General features: G+C 34.2%; 8 protein-coding genes across 8 annotated transcripts; 6 read left to right on the top strand and 2 right to left on the bottom strand.

The window, feature by feature from the left end:
- Positions 1–119: 119 nt before the first annotated feature.
- On the bottom strand, positions 120–2,174 carry WICANDRAFT_17401 (chloride channel protein; the record flags this gene model as incomplete). The annotated part of the gene is made up of 1 exon (XM_019180739.1): positions 120–2,174. A coding segment is annotated over one exon (2,055 nt), but the record flags the coding sequence as incomplete, so codon positions are not given.
- A 386-nt stretch (positions 2,175–2,560) lies between these two features.
- On the top strand, positions 2,561–3,646 carry GLE2 (RNA export factor GLE2; the record flags this gene model as incomplete). The annotated part of the gene is made up of 1 exon (XM_019182310.1): positions 2,561–3,646. One exon carries the CDS (start codon positions 2,561–2,563, stop codon positions 3,644–3,646), a length of 1,086 nt encoding a protein of 361 aa, XP_019036812.1.
- Positions 3,647–3,939: 293 nt separating this feature from the next.
- On the top strand, positions 3,940–4,928 carry WICANDRAFT_80935 (uncharacterized protein; the record flags this gene model as incomplete). The annotated part of the gene is made up of 2 exons (XM_019185147.1): positions 3,940–4,024; positions 4,132–4,928. 2 exons carry the CDS (start codon positions 3,940–3,942, stop codon positions 4,926–4,928), a joined length of 882 nt encoding a protein of 293 aa, XP_019036811.1.
- A 520-nt stretch (positions 4,929–5,448) lies between these two features.
- WICANDRAFT_80934 (uncharacterized protein) lies at positions 5,449–6,108 on the bottom strand (the record flags this gene model as incomplete). The annotated part of the gene is made up of 1 exon (XM_019185146.1): positions 5,449–6,108. One exon carries the CDS (start codon positions 6,106–6,108, stop codon positions 5,449–5,451), a length of 660 nt encoding a protein of 219 aa, XP_019036810.1.
- Positions 6,109–6,432: 324 nt separating this feature from the next.
- Positions 6,433–10,675, top strand: WICANDRAFT_64951 (uncharacterized protein; the record flags this gene model as incomplete). Its single annotated transcript, XM_019183839.1, has 2 exons — positions 6,433–6,448; positions 6,549–10,675. 2 exons carry the CDS (start codon positions 6,433–6,435, stop codon positions 10,673–10,675), a joined length of 4,143 nt encoding a protein of 1,380 aa, XP_019036809.1.
- Positions 10,676–11,295: 620 nt separating this feature from the next.
- CTA1 (catalase A) lies at positions 11,296–12,831 on the top strand (the record flags this gene model as incomplete). Its single annotated transcript, XM_019185940.1, has 1 exon — positions 11,296–12,831. The coding sequence occupies one exon, from the start codon at positions 11,296–11,298 to the stop codon at positions 12,829–12,831; it is 1,536 nt and encodes a 511-aa protein (XP_019036808.1).
- Positions 12,832–14,780: 1,949 nt separating this feature from the next.
- On the top strand, positions 14,781–15,395 carry PCH2 (Pch2p; the record flags this gene model as incomplete). Its single annotated transcript, XM_019181030.1, has 1 exon — positions 14,781–15,395. A coding segment is annotated over one exon (615 nt), but the record flags the coding sequence as incomplete, so codon positions are not given.
- Positions 15,396–15,612: 217 nt separating this feature from the next.
- On the top strand, positions 15,613–17,055 carry WICANDRAFT_64948 (uncharacterized protein; the record flags this gene model as incomplete). Its single annotated transcript, XM_019183838.1, has 1 exon — positions 15,613–17,055. The coding sequence occupies one exon, from the start codon at positions 15,613–15,615 to the stop codon at positions 17,053–17,055; it is 1,443 nt and encodes a 480-aa protein (XP_019036806.1).
- Positions 17,056–19,450: the final 2,395 nt, after the last annotated feature.

The raw sequence follows: 19,450 nt of genomic DNA, 5'->3' as shown, positions 1-19,450 counted from the left end.
AGTCTGTATCATCAAGCTGTATTTGTCATTTCATTCCTAAATATCACATCATCAGCGTTATAATCCTCTTCAATGTCTTCTAATAAATTATCAACATTATTTTCCGACATTCTCAACAATTCATCAGTGCTTCGTTCAGCTATCTCTGAGATATCTTTCAAAGTCACTAAACCTTTGAAAACACCATTCTTACAAAATAAAACATATCTTGGTTTTAGCTTGAAGAAATACTCAACAAGTGTTGGGAGTGGTAAGTCCGGGCTTAAATTGATGTAATTTGTTTCCAACAGGTGATGCATTGGATATTTATCATCGTTCCCATCATCATCTTCTTTAACCAATGAAACTTTTTGATCTGAGGAAATACCAGTGATCCCTCTTATTTTTTCAAATTCATACCGTAAATCACAAATAGGTAGCCATCCAATCAACTTTGGTTCATCTCTACTTGTCAGTACCGGTACACCTTGATAAGGATACTCCAACACCGATTCAAGCGCGGCGATAGTGATCTGGTCTTCAAGAAAAATAGCTTCAACTTTCTCATAGGGTGACATGAATGTCCCACTCTTAATTAAAGGTAATGGCTTTTGCACTTCAGTCAAGTAAGGGTATCCAAAAAACTTGATCCATAAATCATAGCAACTTTTCTCATCAAACTTATCATTAGTCCATCTAGCAACCAATACAGTGATCATGATCGGTAAGACATATGTTAGTGCACCTGTGAGCTCAAAAACTGTAACCACAACCCACACTGTCATCTTGGTAACACCAGTCAAAAATGCAGCAGATCCAACAACAGCATAAGCACCTGGAGATATACACAATCTGCTTGACCTCTCACATAATGATGACAAAACTGGGTTTGCATTTTGAATCTTTTCGAAAACGATACCTAATAATCTCCCAACAATAGCACCAATGGCTAGTGATGGCATCAAAACACCAGCAGGAATAAATGTACCAAATGTATAAGAAGTCAAGAAAACAGCAATAATACCTGTGAAAACTAATAATGTAAAACCTTCACTGTTACCACATAACCCACCAACAATATTAGAATCCCCTTCTTCACAATCTTTGTACAGCCTAGTGATTAAAGTTGTCAGAGGTAATCTGGGGAAGATCAATGGATAAGTTAAAACAGAAGTGACAAGTGACAAACCTATAATCTCTAAAATCTCATAATTGATTCCTTTTGAACTAATATATTTTTGTCTAAGATTGGCAAACCACATATTCAATCTGTTGAACACTGCACCATATATCCCACCAAGAACACCTAGTAATACAAACCCAAACATTTCAATACTTAACCATTGGTTCTCCATTGTGACTAAAATGTCGACACCTTCTTTAAATGTGTTTAATATCACAACCCCGGCCATTGCACAAACAAAAGAACTCCACATTTTATCACTAGCATTGAAGTAAGAGCTCATTTGCTCAAATGTAAACAAAACACCACCAATTGGTGCATTGAATGCTACTGATATACCTGCTGCTGTTGCTGCCAGCAGTAATTCTCTCCTTATAGCTTCATTATGATCCAAACTTGGAAAAGCCTTGATTGAAATATTTGCGCAACAACATGAAATATGAACTAAGGGACCTTCTTTACCTACCCACATACCTGAACTAACAATCAATGTTAGACCAATAAATTTAACCAATAATGTTTTAAAACTCAAGAAATCCTTAATAATTAGCCCGCTAATGATTGTCTTTGCTTCAGAGATACCTGAAGTCTTAATAAATGATGAATCCTTAACAACAAAAGCAGTTGAGATGGCCAATATCAAAGAGGTGGTCAAATAAAGAAAATATTTGTAAATAAAGCTACCAGCCGTGTTTTTATCAATATGTATCACTTGATCCCACTGTTTCCAATTATCACACACATCACCTTCCCTTATACCCTTACAACAATTTGTGTAGGTCATATAAGCTCCTTCATTGCAGTATCCACCTTTCAGATCCGTCAACCATTTGTATAGATAATCTAAACAAGCAGTTAAAATACCAATAAGGGCACCTGTCCCTATAAGTACAACCCATTTATAACTGTTTCGTAAGGTACGATGCCATGGAGTTTGGGAATTGGTGAATTTTTTAAAATGCCTCTCTCTTTCATATTCATGAGCCCAATCAATTGATGATAAATTTGAATAATGTTTTTGTCCAATGTTATTATTGTGGAAAGTTTTGGAATTGTTGTTGTGGAACTCAACAATGGGTATTCCTTGCCATCTGTTTGGGTCCTTTTCCCAAGCTAGACTTTTGCTCATAAAGGATAGAACGTGCTTTGTATTGAAGATATATGGGGTCTTTGTAAAATTTCCACTTTTACTGGTTTATTCTTGGGTTTCGGGTTCGCGCTATCAATATTTTTACCCGGTGTTGATCAAAACAAGTTTCGCGAAATTCTTGAGGAAAAAACTTGAACTTGATGATCCAGAGAAAAAAACATCAACAATTAGTTCTCCAATTGCAGCACAAACTACGCAAAGTGATTGGATTGAACTTGTCAAGCTTACCCAGTTGAATAAGTGAAAGAATGTCATTCTTTGGGAAACCAGCGGCTAGCACTGCAACCTCAACCTCACAAGCAACAGAAGCAGATCTGGCAAATGATATTATAGTACAAAACCCACCAGAAGATTCTATATCAGATATTGCATTTTCTCCACAAGCCGAGTTCTTTTCAGCTTCCTCGTGGGACAAAAAAGTTAGAATATATGAAGTTTCACCAACTGGATCCACAGAAGGACGTGCATTATATGAACATGACGCTCCAGTATTGACAACTAGATGGACATTAGATGGTACCAAGGTGATATCTGGTGGTGCTGATAAACAAGTTAAATTGTATGATATTCAAAGTGGACAAGCACAGACGATTGGTATGCATGATGGTCCAGTTAAGGCTGTTCGTTTTGTTGAATGTGGTCCAACTAATACTCAAGTTGTTGTTAGTGGTTCATGGGATAAAACATTGAGATATTGGGATTTAAGACAACCACAACCAGTTAGTACGATTCAATTACCAGAAAGAGTCTATGCTATGGATGCCTCACAGAAATTATTAGTGGTTGGTACAGCTGAAAGACATGTGTGTATCATTGACCTGAACAATCCCCAACAAATTTCTAAACAAGCTATGTCTCCATTAAAATGGCAAACAAGATCTATTGCATGTTATCCACAAGCAAACGGTTACGCTTTAGGTTCAATTGAAGGTAGATGTGCCTTCCAATATATTGATGATCAAGAACAAGCCAAATCAGGGTTTACATTCAAATGTCATCGTCAAAACGAAACCAAAGCTGGAAGAACAGAAAGTCATATCTTTGCGTTGAATTCTATTGCAGCTCACCCAGTGTATGGTACATTTGCTACTGCAGGATCAGATGGTTGCTTCCACTTCTGGGATAAAGATGCTAAACATAGGTTGAAAGGTTTCCCATCTCTAGGAGGTACCATTTCAGCTGCTGCTTTCAACAGAAATGGTAGCATTTATGCCATTGCTGTATCTTATGACTGGAGTAAAGGTTACAGTTTCAACAATCCACAGTATCCAAACCTGATTAGACTACATCCTACCAAAGATGAAGAGGTCAAACAAAAGAACAAAAGACGTTAATATAATTAGTTTTAACGAGTGTATACTAGCAAATAATGTGAATGATTATGTCATCTTCGTTACTCGGGTATCTTGTTGCGCTTACCGAAATTTCCCCTTTCGGTCATTTTCCCTGAAATTTCTTTGGGCAGTTTTTTTTTCTCTTTGCTTGACGTTTTTTTTTTTAATAGGGAGCGAGATCATCGTCTTTTGCAACCACAAGAAAACGTATCAAGATTCAATCAAAATCAGCATTTTACACATTCATTTGAAGTAAAAGATTACACAAACAAAGGACTTTGTTCTATATCAGCATGGCTTCTTCTGTATACCAATCACAGAAAAAGGGACCGGTCAAACGTGAGATGATCATCACTCCTTTTGGATCTCAACTAGATGGTGAGTATACGTATGGAGAAAGGGTCAAGATGGCGGATTCCTTGAAGAAGAATCCAAGTCACTTGCACCTTGAGACAACAAAGTACTGCGTACTAACAAATACAAAGACATAAATAAGGCTCTTTTCGATTATCGCTACAGAAAGCAAACTCAACATCATCAGCAAAACAATAACAAGTTTTACAACAATGGTGGTGTTCATCATCAAAAGAATCAAATGAGGGTTGTTCCTACTCATCATCATCATCATCATCATCATCATCATCATCCTCAACAACAACAAGGGGTCCATCATTCTCATGGTCAATATCCTCATCGTCAAGTTGTTGGAGGGAACAACCATCTCAACGGTTCAGGAGTCGCTAATACCGCTGGATTTGTTAATAGAAACTTACCAACTCCAGCACCAACTCCTATGGTCAAAGGTATGCCTCAGCAAGCTCAGCAACAGCAAGTTCAACAAATGCAAAACATTTCTTTGTTGCAACATCCACAACCTCAAATGTTTCCATCATCTACATCTGGAAACCAACAAGTTTTTCAAAGTGTTGTTGCTGCTTCTCCTGATAGTTTTGTTGAAGAACTAGTCTCTTCATCAAAATTTGATCCTTTTGTTCATTCAACTAATCTATCATCATCTGTTAGTTCAGGTGGTGGTTCAACTGTTTCTTATGGTTCAAATAACGATGAATATTTGAATGGTAAGGAATTATTTAATGTTAATGTTAATGTTCCTAATGAATTTTTGAATAATAAAAATAATAATAATTATAATGTTAATAATGGGTTTGAGTTTAATAACGAAAATAAAAATTCAGTCAATTGTGTTTTGAATAACAATCGTTCTGATAAAAATTTTGGTTGGTTAAAAATTTGGGGAAATGATATGTCTGTCTGGGGTTGATTTATTTTTATGATGATTTTGGTTTAGACTGATGAAATAGAAACCTTCTATTCATCAGGTCTATTGGTTATACATTGCGGACTATCATTGTGTTGTTTTTTTTTTTTGAGATATGGTGTGTTTTAAATCAACGTTTCATTCATCAGTTGTGTTTTTTTTATATATATATATTAAGGTTAAGTGGTTTTTTTATTCAAACATATGTTTTTTATATAATTTTAGTTTTGGTCCAGAAAAAGAGAAGAAAAGAGTGGTTTTAAGTGAATTTTTTTTAGGAGATGGTATAATTTTTGTTTTATAAAGTGAAATGTGTCATGAGATCAGAGTGTTTTACAAGAAAAAGAAAGCGTCGGTTGTTTTATATGTTTAAATGTATTTGCTAATATAGCATGGTTAATTACTGGTCAATTAGTGTTTTTTTATATTTCTCATTCAGTTTATGGCAATTAAGTGCGTTTGCCCATCATTATATGCGAATAAAGATAATATTTTGGTTTTAGTGAATATATTTATGTAGGTTTCATAATGATCTTTGTTCTGCCAACTTCTGAATCAAATGATCTAGTCTGGGAAATTTCAAATCAATTTGCGACTTGGTATCAGCTCTAGTTACAAGCTTAGAATTATGCTGAGCTGGAAGCACCACTTGTTTTGGCATTGATGAGCTCTTCTTTATCCGTTTCATTGGCTTTTGGTGCACAATCTTATTTTCTGGCAAAGGTATCTTTGATTTAGCGTTAGGTTTTGTTGATGGTTTTCCAACATTAGAGTCAAGTTCCTTCAAAACATTAGTCTCAGCAGACTTCTTGCTCTCACTTTTCTTCTGATAAAGTAAAGATGTATTCTCAGGGTCAAATATTCTGGATAACCCATTGGTGTCGTCCTTCACATGTACTTCAACATTCTCCAACAGAGTCTTATCAACATCCAACAATATGGTTTCATAATTGATACAATCACCATCTTCAAAGTTCACAATTGATGAGTTTTGTTTTTCCTCTTGACTCTCCAAAACACTTTCACCATCTAGTATATGTGAATCATCAACAACCGGTATTTGATCCTCATGAACCAACAAAATATCTATTCTGGCATCTGACAACTTTGGAATAGATCCACCTTCAAATGACTTGTTTAATTCACGTTGTAGTTGCTTTAAATGGCACTTGGTCAACTCCATTTCGTATCTGGAACATTTTGGCAAAGCAGATAGTAGTTGCAAGTCTAAATATCCTGGAATAATTCATTTGCATTCACAATCTCAATTTAAACAGTTTTGTGGTTTTGTGGTTTATATGCAGTTTGTTTCCCTCGGTCATGTGATATAGCATGTGACTGAATCATGAATTCCGGTTTTTTTAAAATTTTGATTTCTTTGGCTTTGAAGAAAAACTATGGAAAAGGTAAACAAATCTTGGATCGATTTAATTGTCTTTCGAACGCAATCAATACGTTTGACTTAGGAATTGAAGCCACTCTTAAGTGATAGATAATCACTAAAAGTATGTACCACTTGGCTGGTGTTTTACTTCGAAAAGTTGGAACCAATTCAGAATCATTCATCTTAAGAAACAACATCATCAGAATCCAGATCATAACAGTTACTAACAATTAAAACAGTGACCAGCTTCACAACGCCCTATAAGAGCAAGATCTTTGATGCTGGTGGACCAACTACAACTATAGCACCAGTGGCGGGCCCATCCAAAATCCCAGTGACGTATAATGACTATTTGAAGGTCACTAATGTGGATATAAATGAACCTTCCAAATTAGCAAGTAAATATGTTGATGCATCAATTCTACGTGATAAGATAACACCAGTTCTTGATGATACCCAATACCATAGCAATGCTGTCAATTACAATTTTTCAAGTGAACCTAATGGTCTAGGGCCTTTCACCCCTTTTGAAAGAACAGAAATCATTGATATCCCTGATGAAATTTTGAAAGAGTATAACAAGGTGGAAACTGTTAGTAATATGGGGATTTTCTCAGAAATTTCAAGAGCGTGGGTTACAATCGATAATAAATTAATCTTGTGGAACTTGAAGAAAACTTTGGAGTTTCAAACATTTGAAGATATTCAAAACACAATTTTAAAAATTGAATTAGTTAAACCAAAACCTAAAACTTTTACTGAATCAATTAACTATTTATTATTAATTTCCACCCCATTTGATATCCATATTCTTGGTGTTGCATATTCATCAAAGACCAATGATTTGGAATTGTATAATACAGGAATGGTTGTCTCCTCTCATGGTTTAAGTGTTGATCAGTTCATCTCATTTGAAACCACTGGTCAGATATTCTTTACAGGGTCTGGTGATGGTTTACATATTTGGGAATTACAATATTCCAACTCAGAAGATTGGTTGAACAAAAAATGTAACAAACGTTGTTTAACAAGATCAGCAGTTTCGAGTCTTGTTCCAGGTTCTTCAATCATCAACTCAATTGCGAATTACTTTGCAGAAGATGAATCTTCAAGTAATGAAACTGTGATTCAATTATTAGTTGATAATTCAAGAGGTATATTGTACACATTGTCAAACCAATCAGTTATTAGATGTTATAAAATCACTGGCTCGGGCTCTTTGGGTGAACCAATTGTCGTTAGACGTTCACACATATCCACTTTTGCCAGAACTTCTAAAGCTAAAAACTCACCACTTCTTAACAAAAAATATCTTTCAATTGTTAATTTAAATGTTGTTTCAAGAAATGAAAATGAAGATTTATTCTTAGTCGCAATTACTGTTGGTGGTTGTCGTCTATATTTGAATGGTTCATCAAATCCGCATAGTGTTACTGCACTAAGGTTGGAAAGTGTTAGATTCCCACCTACAAAGATAACACAAGAGCAAATAGAGGCTGAACAAAGGTCTTTCAAAGAGCAAGAAGCCTTGAAAGGTCCAGCAACAAGCTCATCTGTTTTCGGATTACCATCTGCTGATAAAAGAACAACAGATGAATTACCAACTATTTTATCATATCAAAAGAAATCAGCTGTGTTGGTTGAATCAAGCTCATCAAGTAAAGTGATTTCACCTGGTATTTTCTTTGATGTTGTTCAAAAACCAGAAACAAAGGAAAATAAATTATTTGTTACAGTTCCTGATTATGGTGTCTTGAAATATCATAACCAATATATGGAAAATGCTACATTTTTGGAATGTTCAGGAAAAGTTCATCAAATTGTTCCATTATCCAAGACTTTCAACGCTACAGACAGACCACAAGGTTATGCCAATGAATTTGCCACACAATATATTTCTGGTGATTTTGAAGTTGCAGTTTTAACCAATACTTCATTACAAATTTATCGTTTTAGAAAACCAGACGTTGTCTTTGAATCATTAGTTGAAGATTTTGTTCCATTCGTTACAAAATATGGTATTATGGAATCTACATCAACTGCATTATACATTACTTGCAAATACAACATTTCCAAAACAATAAGATCCAATGCATTCAGTTTTTTCACTCTAGGTGTCCCTAATTTAGTTGAATTTAAACCTCGTTATGTTCAAGAAAGTTCAAACTCATTGATTACAGCAGTGCTCAAACCTTCTAGTGATTCACAATTCAAATTTGAAAATGTAATTTTAAGTCCAAGATTTTATGGTATTGTTACATTATTGGGTAGATTGTTTAGAGAAATTTGGGATGAAAAAGTTTTTGAAATTAGTAAAGATGTTAAATATGAAAAAAATGGGACTCTTATCAAATCATCAATTTTTGAAAATGAATTTTTAAATTCTTTAAATATTGATCAATCCAAAATTGAATTTTTCCTAAGTTCAATAAGTGTTCTTAATGAATTTTTCCAAACATATGGTAATACAATTGCATGTTTCATTCCACCAAGTTTCAACAATAAAACATTGGATAAATCTGAAGAATTTGCTAATCAAGCTGAGAACATTGCAATCAATTCTGTGATTAGGTTAGTTATTTCCATTAAGGAAGCATTATCATTCCTTGTTGTCTTATTGAAAGAAGGTGGTGAAGCTGTTGAAGGTGATGATGATTCTAATTCAAGAGATATTTTCAAATATTTAACATTGGATGTTCAAATTTCATTATCTAAACTAACTTTCAAAGATTTATTTGCTCCAACTGAAGATTCTAAAAATTTGGTCAAAGAGATCTTATCATCTATTATAAACCGTTCAATGAGCCGTGGTGAATCAATTGAATATATTGCTAAAGGTCTTCAAGAGCGTTGTGGGTCTTTTTGCTCAGCCAATGATGTTGTTGGGTTCCGTGCTATTGAACATTTAAGAAAAGCTAAAGAAATTGGGTTCAAGGATTACGATGGTTTGAACTACCATTTAAGTCGTGCAATTGAATTATTTGAAGCTATAAATAATGAAGTCAGTGTGGAGAAATTGAAGGAATCTATTGATATAATGACTGGACTAAATGATTTCCCTCGTGCTATCAAATTTGCTTTAAGTATTTCAAATGTTGTGGATAAAGGTAATCTTGGATTACAATATGTTTTAGATGGTAAATTAGTTAATGATTCACGTGAGAAATATTATCAAAAACGTGTTGAAATTTTTGAAATTGTTTTCCAATTGTTGACCCAAGTTGATAAATTGGCGTTAGAAGCAAATGTTCAAATGGCTAGTGGGATCGATAATAATCAATTTATTACTGATTTTGTTAAATTACGTGATATCAGTTATGATGTTGCATTCAAATATCAAGATAAATTATTCCATTATGAATTCTATGATTGGTTTATTAAACAAGATATTAGTGAACGTTTATTAGAATTGGATACACCATACATTCTTGAATATTTGGAGGAAAAATCACAAGATTCATTAGAAATTTCAGATTTATTGTGGATTTATCAATCTAAGAAACAAAACCACTATCAAGCTGCTTTGATATCATATTCTTTAGCTTTAAGTGATTTCACCATTTCATTGAGTCAAAGAAATGAATATTTGAGTCGTGCAATTGGGTTTTGTAATTGTACTACATTACCACATCAAAGACAACAAGTTATTGAATTGAGTACATTGATTGAAGAAGTGTTTGAAGCTTCAAATATCCAATATGATTTATTAACATGTATTTCATATGATAACAAACTTGGTGATGATAAAAAAGATGAATTGATTGCACAATTAAATGGCAAGATCTTGACTGTTAGTGAATTATTTAATGATTTTGCAGATGTATTATCATATCATGAAGTTTGTTTGAATATTTATAAAGTTTCTGATTTCAGAAATTCTGATGAAATATTATCAAGATGGTATCAATTATTTGATTCAATTAGAGAGGAAACTTTAGAAGATGATGAAACTTTTATTTCACTATTGTATCAAACTTTGGCTAAAGTTGGTAAGAAATTGAGTAGTTCAGAATTTGTGTTCCCTATTTCTGAACTTTTCCCAATAGTTTTAAATTTAGTTATTGAAACTAATCCAGAATTTTATCATAAAGGTGATATTGTCAATATTTTCATTGAAAGTGGTGTTACATATGATAAGATCTATTATATTTTGAAAGATTCAATAGATACAAATACTAGTGATGGTAACATCAAGTATTATGCAAGTGAATTGAAAGTTTTAATTAAACAATGGTATGAAGAAGATATAAGATTACGTGAAATTATCTCAAGTGATGATATTTTGGTGCTAAACAACAGTGAGGAATACTCTGTTGCCATCGATCCTATCAACAAGTACATTGTGAAGACTGGTAATTCAATATAATGAATTGTGGGGGGGGGGGGGGGTGTATATTAGATGAATTCTACATTTTTCAAGGATGATACTTTTAAACCTAGTCTGCCATGTTCTACGTGCCAACTATCACATAATCATTTTCTCTGATGATCATCTTTCCCAATAAATCAACAGCCTCGGGCTAAAAAGGTTTTTACTCCACAAGAGAAAAAGTGACAAAGTTCAACATTGACGGCTTGATGAATGGGTCTAAAATAGAGAAATACACTCACAATAGAGATCGATACAAAGAGTTGATTTGGTAGTAAACTAGTAGAATCAACACGCAATTGACTCAAATTCAAATGCTCGCCATCTTCAAAGCATCCAGCTACTGCATCGGGAAATTCCGAGCGCCATCAACCTTGGTTATCAGCCTGAAGCGAAGTGGACCAATTGAAACCAGTCTCGTTATTAAGCCAAACCTCGTCTAGAATCTGAGATGCTTAGCTAATACCAAAGTGTGAAAATGACCATTTCGGTTGCTCTGATTCGACAGTCCCCTCAACCCACAATTTGGTATGGTGCACTGATAAGCTGTATATAAACATCAAACTTTGCCGCTGGAAAAGAATATGATTTAGTATCATCATCAATTATCAGAAAATATGTCAGGAAAGGATAACAAGTGTCCAAGAGTAACAACCTCTCAAGGTTTCCCATTACCAAATGCTTTTGAAACTCAAAGAGTGGGCGAACATGGCCCTCTTTTATTACAAGATTTCAACTTGATTGATTCTTTGGCCCATTTTGATAGAGAACGTATCCCTGAACGTGTTGTTCATGCTAAAGGCTCTGGTGCTTATGGTTATTTTGAAGTTACTGATGATATCACCGATATCTGTGGTTCTGCCTTCTTGGATACCATTGGTAAGAGAACTAGAACAATGACTAGATTCTCCACTGTTGGTGGTGAACAAGGTTCTGCTGACGCTGCTAGAGATCCAAGAGGGTTTGCAACCAAATTTTATACTGAAGAAGGTAATTTAGATTGGGTTTATAACAATACTCCAATTTTCTTTTTAAGAGATCCAATTAAGTTCCCTCATTTCATTCATACTCAAAAGAGAAATCCTCAAACTCACTTAAAAGATCCAAACATGTTTTGGGATTATCTATGTGAAAATCAAGAAGCTATTCATCAATTCATGATTCTATTTTCTGACCGTGGTACTCCTGCTGATTACAGACATATGAATGGTTATTCTGGTCATACTTATAAATGGTCAAATAAAAAAGGTGAATGGTTTTATGTTCAAGTTCATATGATTTGTGATCAAGGTATTAAAACTTTAAACAACGAAGAAGCTGGTTCATTGAGTGGTTCAAACCCAGATCATGCACAAGAAGATTTGTTTTCTGCAATTGCAAAAGGTGATTCTCCTTCATGGACTTGTTATGTTCAAACAATGACTCAAGAAGAGGCTTCAAAATTACCATTTTCCGTTTTTGATTTAACAAAAGTTTGGCCACATAAAGATTTCCCACTACGTCGTTTTGGTAAATTAGTTTTAAATGAAAATCCACAAAATTATTTTGCAGAAGTTGAACAAGCTGCATTTTCACCATCTCATACAGTTCCATATCAAGAAGCTTCAGCTGATCCTGTTTTACAATCAAGATTATTTTCATATCCAGATACTCATCGTCATCGTCTTGGTACAAATTATGCACAAATTCCAGTCAATTGTCCATATGCTAAAACTTTTAACCCAATTATTAGAGATGGTGCAATGACTGTCAATGGTAATTATGGTGCTGCACCAAACTATTTGTCCACAATTTCAAATCCAGTTCAATACACTCCACAACCAAAAGTTAACTATCAACAAAATCAAGAAGTTTGGACAGGTCCAGCTCAACCATTCCATTGGAAAGTTGAAGGAGATATTGACTATGTTCAAGCTAGAGCTTTATATAAAGTTTTAGGTAAACAACCAGGTCAACAAAGAAATCTAGCTCATAATATTTCAGTTCATGTTGCTGGTGCAATTCCATCTGTTCAAGATCGTGTTTTCGAATTATTTGCAAAAGTTGATTCAAAATTAAGTAATGATATTAAAAAGGAAGTTTTAGAATTGAGTCCAAGAGATCAAAGTTCTAGTGGTAAATGTCCTTACAAAGGTGCTAATGTTAAATTATAGACTTTTCTTATACTGGCTTATAAGTAAAGTTTAGCTGTGATGTATATAATAACTATCTTTTTTCAATATTTATATTTGATTCTTCAATATTCTGAAAACATTGCGTAGATGATATTTGAGACTTTCTTCATATGCCTTTCAAGAGACCTTTGAAGGTGCAATACACTACAAAATTGAGTTCCAATGTAATAAATATTATCTTCTGTTAAACATCAAACATGAAATCTCAACCAAAACCCATTAACCAATTAACAAACCCCCGCCATTTGCAACACCATCTTATAATTTAACAATACAATGACAACTATCAACAGTACATTTACAATTCTCTTTACATTTGCAACTACCTGAACAACTACCACAACCGGACTCTGAAGCACTCGAAGTACAACTTGATGAAGAAGTTTGAACTTTTGATGAAGTTTGTGAAGTATTGATTTGTGAAGTAGTTTTTGATGAACAACAAGGCATTATTGATTGAATATTAAAGATATAATGGTTTATGGAAGTGATGGTATTAGAGAGACTTCGGGGTTGGAAAAGTTTCCATTTAAATACCTTCGATGACTTTGGTGATGATGTGCCGATAAGAGTGGACACACATTCGTGGGATGCGCCTTCCCGATTGGGAAAGTCTATACACAATAGAAGTTTGAACGGTTGAGAGAAGTTTGGCTGTGAGTTGAGCAATTATAATGGGGTTGCACCGTTGCAGTTAGTCGGTGATGATTGTTTGGATTTGTATTATATGCTCATGTTTTGCCATTTCCAAAGGTGTAATCTCGATAAATTCGAATTTAACATTGAAGGCTCAAGCAATGTCACTACGAGATCGAAGCCTTACAAATACATCGAAAACTATGTCCCACAGATCTCCTGGTCTTGTTTATATCCAGCTAACCATTAGAATGGCCATAGACGTTGTTTTTTTCAACCCGACTTCACAAATCAGAATTATGTAAAGAATGGTAGGAAAAAATAGAGAAACACGTAAAGAACAGCGTAAAATCAAGCCAACAAAGGAACAGCTTCCTCTGAAGTCGCACTAAAACCGAATAAAGCCATGATTCACTTAAGCGCCTTGTTTTGAAGGATGTTTTCTCAACGGTTTGTGCCTTAAAACTAATTGGTGTTCTTTTTTATTGATGTAATTCAATTTTCCAACTAGAAAATTCAAAACCACATTCAGATTTTATAACCAAAGAACAATACAATCAATAATGTCAAAATATACCTTGAAAATCGAAGCGCTTCATAAATCACTAAACTCCTCCCAAATTCAATCAGAGTTCACTTTAAAGAGCAGTTGTCACGTTAAAATATTGCAAAATGCCATTGAATTATACTTGAGAGAACATCATGTCACATTAGAGCAAAATCACAAGTTGGAACTATTTGAAGGTTTCACTGGGTTTGAGTTAACGGTAGATCTATTGAAAAATTTGGAAGCTGAACCATTGACTTTATCTAAAGCTGAATTGTTGGTTTCAATTTATATAGAAACTATATCTGTTTGTGAAGGGTTCTCAAATCATACAGATGTGACAATTGAACAAATAATGGAATCAATCTATGATCCAAAAGAAGAATCATTTCAAAGCATTAAATCATTTGATTTGGAGGAAACAAAGTTGAAAGTAGTTGTATATGAAAACCAGGATTATGAAAAAGATCTTGTTGATGAGTTTGATAACATCACTTTAAGTTCAAATCAAACATTCCACTTATACGACTTGGATTACCTTGCCGCTCAATTCAAGAAAGAAACTTTGGACAACTTGATCATGAACATAATACCAAATTCAAAATTTGATCACCTTTGGGAATCATTGAAATATCCGGATCAATTGAAAAGGGAGTTGTTAGGCCATGCCAAAGTTTCAACAAATATGAGATCAAAATCACTAGTTATCAACAATTGTAACAAGCTCTTGTTATTATATGGACCACCTGGTTCTGGAAAAACAACATTATGCAAGTCCATTGCTCAAAAGGTATCAATACAACATGGTAAAGGTGTCTTCATTGAATTTCAATGTTCAAAAGTGTTTTCAAGATTCTTTGGTGAGAGTTCCAAAAATTTAGAAATGATTTTTAAAGATTTGAGAAACTTGATTGAACAAAATCCCAACCTATTGATTATAATATTGATTGATGAGATTGAAACAATTGCAAGCTCAAGAACAAATCTTTTAAAACAAAATGAAACAAATGATGGTATAAGAGTTGTCAACACATTATTAACACAACTTGATCAATTAAAGAAATTTGACAATTTTCTCATTTTATCAACTTCAAACAACATTGATTCATTAGATTCAGCGTTCCAAGATCGTTGTGATGAAACATTTCATATTAAAACACCAAATTCAGAAGCTGTTTACCAAATTTTAAAACAATCCACAAATGAATTAATTGACCACAAAATCATTATTCACCCTGAACTATTGTCAAATAGTGAAGACGACCATCATAATTTGCTAAAAGAAGTCAGCAGAATCTTATATCAAAAGGGATTCAGTGGGAGACATCTTTCAAGACTTCCAATGATGGCATTAGCCAAAAGTTGTGATCAAGATAATGAAGAACAAGTTCAAATCTCCTTACTTTTGTTCCTCAATTCATTGGCTAAAATTGTTTCGCGAATCCATTAGTTGTGTGTCCCGGTTAAAAAAAATCTCCACGAACAAAAATTCAGGAGTTGAGATATTTGTATAGCTTAAAACAACAATCATTCAAACAACAAAAACAAAACATCATTTTCTATCTAAAGTCTCCAAGATGCTCAATAAGGCCATCAAAAGAACTTTAGCTACAAGTGCCGAACTCCACCCAAACAGAGTCCATGGCGGGTTGAAGGATCAAGATCGTATCTTTCAAAATCTATATGGTTATTATGGACGTGATTTGAAAAGTGCACAAAAAAGAGGTGATTGGTACAAGACAAAAGAATTAGTATTGAAAGGTGATGGTTGGATCATTGACCAGATTAAAAAATCCGGTCTTAGAGGTCGTGGTGGTGCTGGTTTCCCATCAGGTATGAAATGGTCATTTATGAATCCACCAGGTTGGGAAAAAAATCCTGGTCCAAGATATGTTGTTGTTAATGCAGATGAAGGTGAGCCTGGTACTTGTAAAGATCGTGAAATCATGAGAAAAGAACCACATAAATTAGTTGAAGGTTGTTTATTAAGTGGTCGTGCAATGAATGCAACAGCTGCTTATATTTATATTCGTGGTGAATTTTATGAAGAATATTTAGCATTACAAGCTGCAATTGATGAAGCTTATAAAGCAGGGTTAATTGGTAAGAATGCATGTGGTTCTGGTTATGATTTCGATGTTTTCGTTCATAGAGGAATGGGTGCTTATATTTGTGGTGAAGAAACTGCATTAATTGAATCATTGGAAGGTAAACAAGGGAAACCAAGATTAAAACCACCATTCCCTGCTGCTGTTGGTTTGTTTGGTAGACCTTCAAATGTGACTAATGTTGAAACTGTTGCAGTTGCGCCAACTATTTTACGTAGAGGTGCTGAATGGTTTGCTGGGTTTGGACGTGATAAAAATCAAGGTACAAAACTATATGGTATTTCAGGTCATGTTAATAAGCCATGTGTTGTTGAAGAAGAAATGTCAATTCCATTAAAGGATTTAATTGATAAACATTGTGGTGGTGTTCGTGGTGGATGGGATAACTTATTAGCTGTTATCCCAGGAGGTTCTTCAACACCTTCACTTACACAAGAAGCTGCTGGTAGAGCCTTAATGGATTATGATGGATTGAAAGAAGTTGGTTCAAGTTTGGGTACAGGTGCTGTTATTGTTATGGACAAATCTACAGATATCATCAAGGCTATCTCAAGATTATCTGATTTTTACAGACATGAGTCTTGTGGACAATGTACACCTTGTAGAGAAGGTACTACATGGTTGGCCAAGGCAATGAAACGATTTGTTATCGGTGATGCTCAGCCTAAAGAAATTGATATGATTATTGAGATTAGTAAAAGAATTGAAGGACATTCAATCTGTGGGTTGGGTGATGCCGCTGCATGGCCTGTTCAAGCATTGATTAAAAATTTCAAGCCTGTATTGTTGGAAAGAATGGATCAATTCCATAAAGCACAAGGACGTAATGATATTCGTTATGGTGGTTGGGTTAGAGAGGCTAAAGTTCTCGATGGTCAAGTACATGGCTTACCACATGATTTCCACCATTGATTATTAATGGCTCATTTGTTCCTACTTATTTATTATTTATTTATTTATTCATATTTATTACACTATTTATTTATTATTTATATATCTATTGAACACCATAGCATTGGTTTATTGTGTCTGTGGTATGTTGAATATACAAATGATACATGTTTAAGCATACAATATGGTACTTTTTTGTTATAGTCGTAGGATTGAAATTTGACGCTTATATCTTTGTCGATAGCATTAGCACTATAACCAAATACAATTATTCCATCAATCTCTAACATAAAAATGAGATTGTTTCGAACGATAGCAACCAGCTCTCAACACTATCTACCAGCTTCTAGATATTTCTTTCCAATAACTTTTCACACAGCTTCACTGCTTCCTAATAAGAATGGCGCCAGAGCGTGGTACTAGACAATATTGGAAACAACAATTTAAAAGTAATTTTATTTTAAAAAGATGATGAAAATGAGATTTTAAATACTACGTATGACCTAAAACACTCGATATTCTTTTTTCAATTTTCTTTCCTTACCCACAAAATTTTTTGAAGTTAGGTTCACCGAGAGCCATTCAGTGCTGGTATTAAGTGGCCGCCCGGTCACATGACTAACTTTTCTAGCGCAAATAGCAAAACAATACCATATGACACAAATATAAAACAATTATATATATAAAGTCCTCAGGTTTCAAAGTTTATAATAATCTATATATTTTGATATAACTCAACTATTTTTTTTTGCTTTCAAAATTTAGAAACATTAAACGACGTACTAATCCCTAAATCTATTTCACAAATAGGGTTATGCCATAATTGTTTATGAAAATTTTCCCAAAACAGCTTACAAGCTGGCCATATGATAGGAACATCAGTTTTATCAATACTGAAGTATTTTAGTATATCTATGTTCTAGCAAAGTGTGTCGAATAATTTTGCTTGAAAATGAGAATTTCGAGTGGTAGGTTTTTTTTTTCATATTCACTAGTTAATTTCGGTCGCGAAATCGCCAGCTCCCAGATACACAAATACAATAATTGACACGGAATAATGAGCTCAGTCTATTAACCTTGGTACAAGTGTTATAATCTTCAGATATTAGAAAATACACAATACACAGATGTACACTTATTAATTTATGTATTAGTTACTAGTGAAAACTAATTTGTATTAGTTGTGCAACAACTTTCGACCCAGCATATTGCAATTAATCAAGGGCTCTATTTAAAGCTTACATGAGATCATAGAATCTGATTTGCTTTTGAACCACTCAATTTACCTTGATCTTCAATTAAGCCTCATCGCTTCCTCTCAAGTGTTCTGGTTAACAAAATATTTCACCTTTCATGGTACCCAAACACCCCGAAAACACTGTTTTCATCACTTCTCTGGTATCACATTTCTTCAAATCACCAAATACCAGCAAAACAACACAACCACATGAAACTCTAGCCATTTAGCTACCTTGAGAAGCTGAAGATTCCAATAAATTGCACACTTAGCTTAAGAATATTTTCCAAAAAAACACTTGAAATGCTGTTTCACGGGTTTCAAACTTTACATCACAACTTTCCAAAAAGTAGCTTTGGAGCGCCAATCAAAACACCAAAAGTTGTATTTCCCCCTCTATTTTCCAAAACAGTACCCCTTTGGACATGGGAGACCCTCTGACGAGCTGTAGTGTTCATTTTATCGGATTCACAACCGACCCATGTATCACCACACAACCATCTTTTGCATATTCCAATCTCAACAACTTCACTTTTCCTAAATCTGACACCTAAACTGGAAAATTCTCAAAATTTCGATATGGAAACCACCTTTAAAATAACCATCCACCACCAAATTTGATCCGGAATTTTCAAAAACAGGGGTTTTCATGGACCCTTGGATGGGTTTTTCAACCCCATTGATCGGATTTTCCCTGGTTTTCCGCGAATTTTGGGCGGTTTTGGATGGGTTTTGAGGATCAGGGAAATAAATCAAGAGAAAATGAGGTACATACCAGCTGAAATTGGACCTCCAACACCTCAGCGGTACTCTAAAAACATGTTCAGATGTTGTATTCCGACCTGTAGATTCCAATAAAACTCTTAGTTTCTCATTTGGTTGGCTAGTTATGGCTCTAAGTCCCATTTTATCGGGTTTGAAAACCCCCTTTTCACCACTTGACCCCCTTCTTGCCCGAAAACTTGTTAGCAAGGTGTCTTGTATTAAGGAAATTGAATTGGATATGGAAAATCCATGTGCTTAGCTCCCTAAATCTCTTCAAATCTCCTCAAAATCTTTATTGCTCCCAAAAATATCAACAAAACTATCCAAAATTTCCACTTTCACCACTTCCATGTTTCGGCCATAACTTTCCAAAAAGTATCTCTGCAACTCCAATCTCAACTCCAGAAGTTGTAT

The sequence above is a fragment of the Wickerhamomyces anomalus genome (genome assembly GCF_001661255.1).
Source record: "Wickerhamomyces anomalus NRRL Y-366-8 unplaced genomic scaffold WICANscaffold_6, whole genome shotgun sequence".
Taxonomy (NCBI): Eukaryota; Fungi; Ascomycota; class Saccharomycetes; order Phaffomycetales; family Wickerhamomycetaceae; genus Hansenula; species Hansenula anomala.
This window is presented reverse-complemented; position numbering and strand designations above follow the sequence as displayed.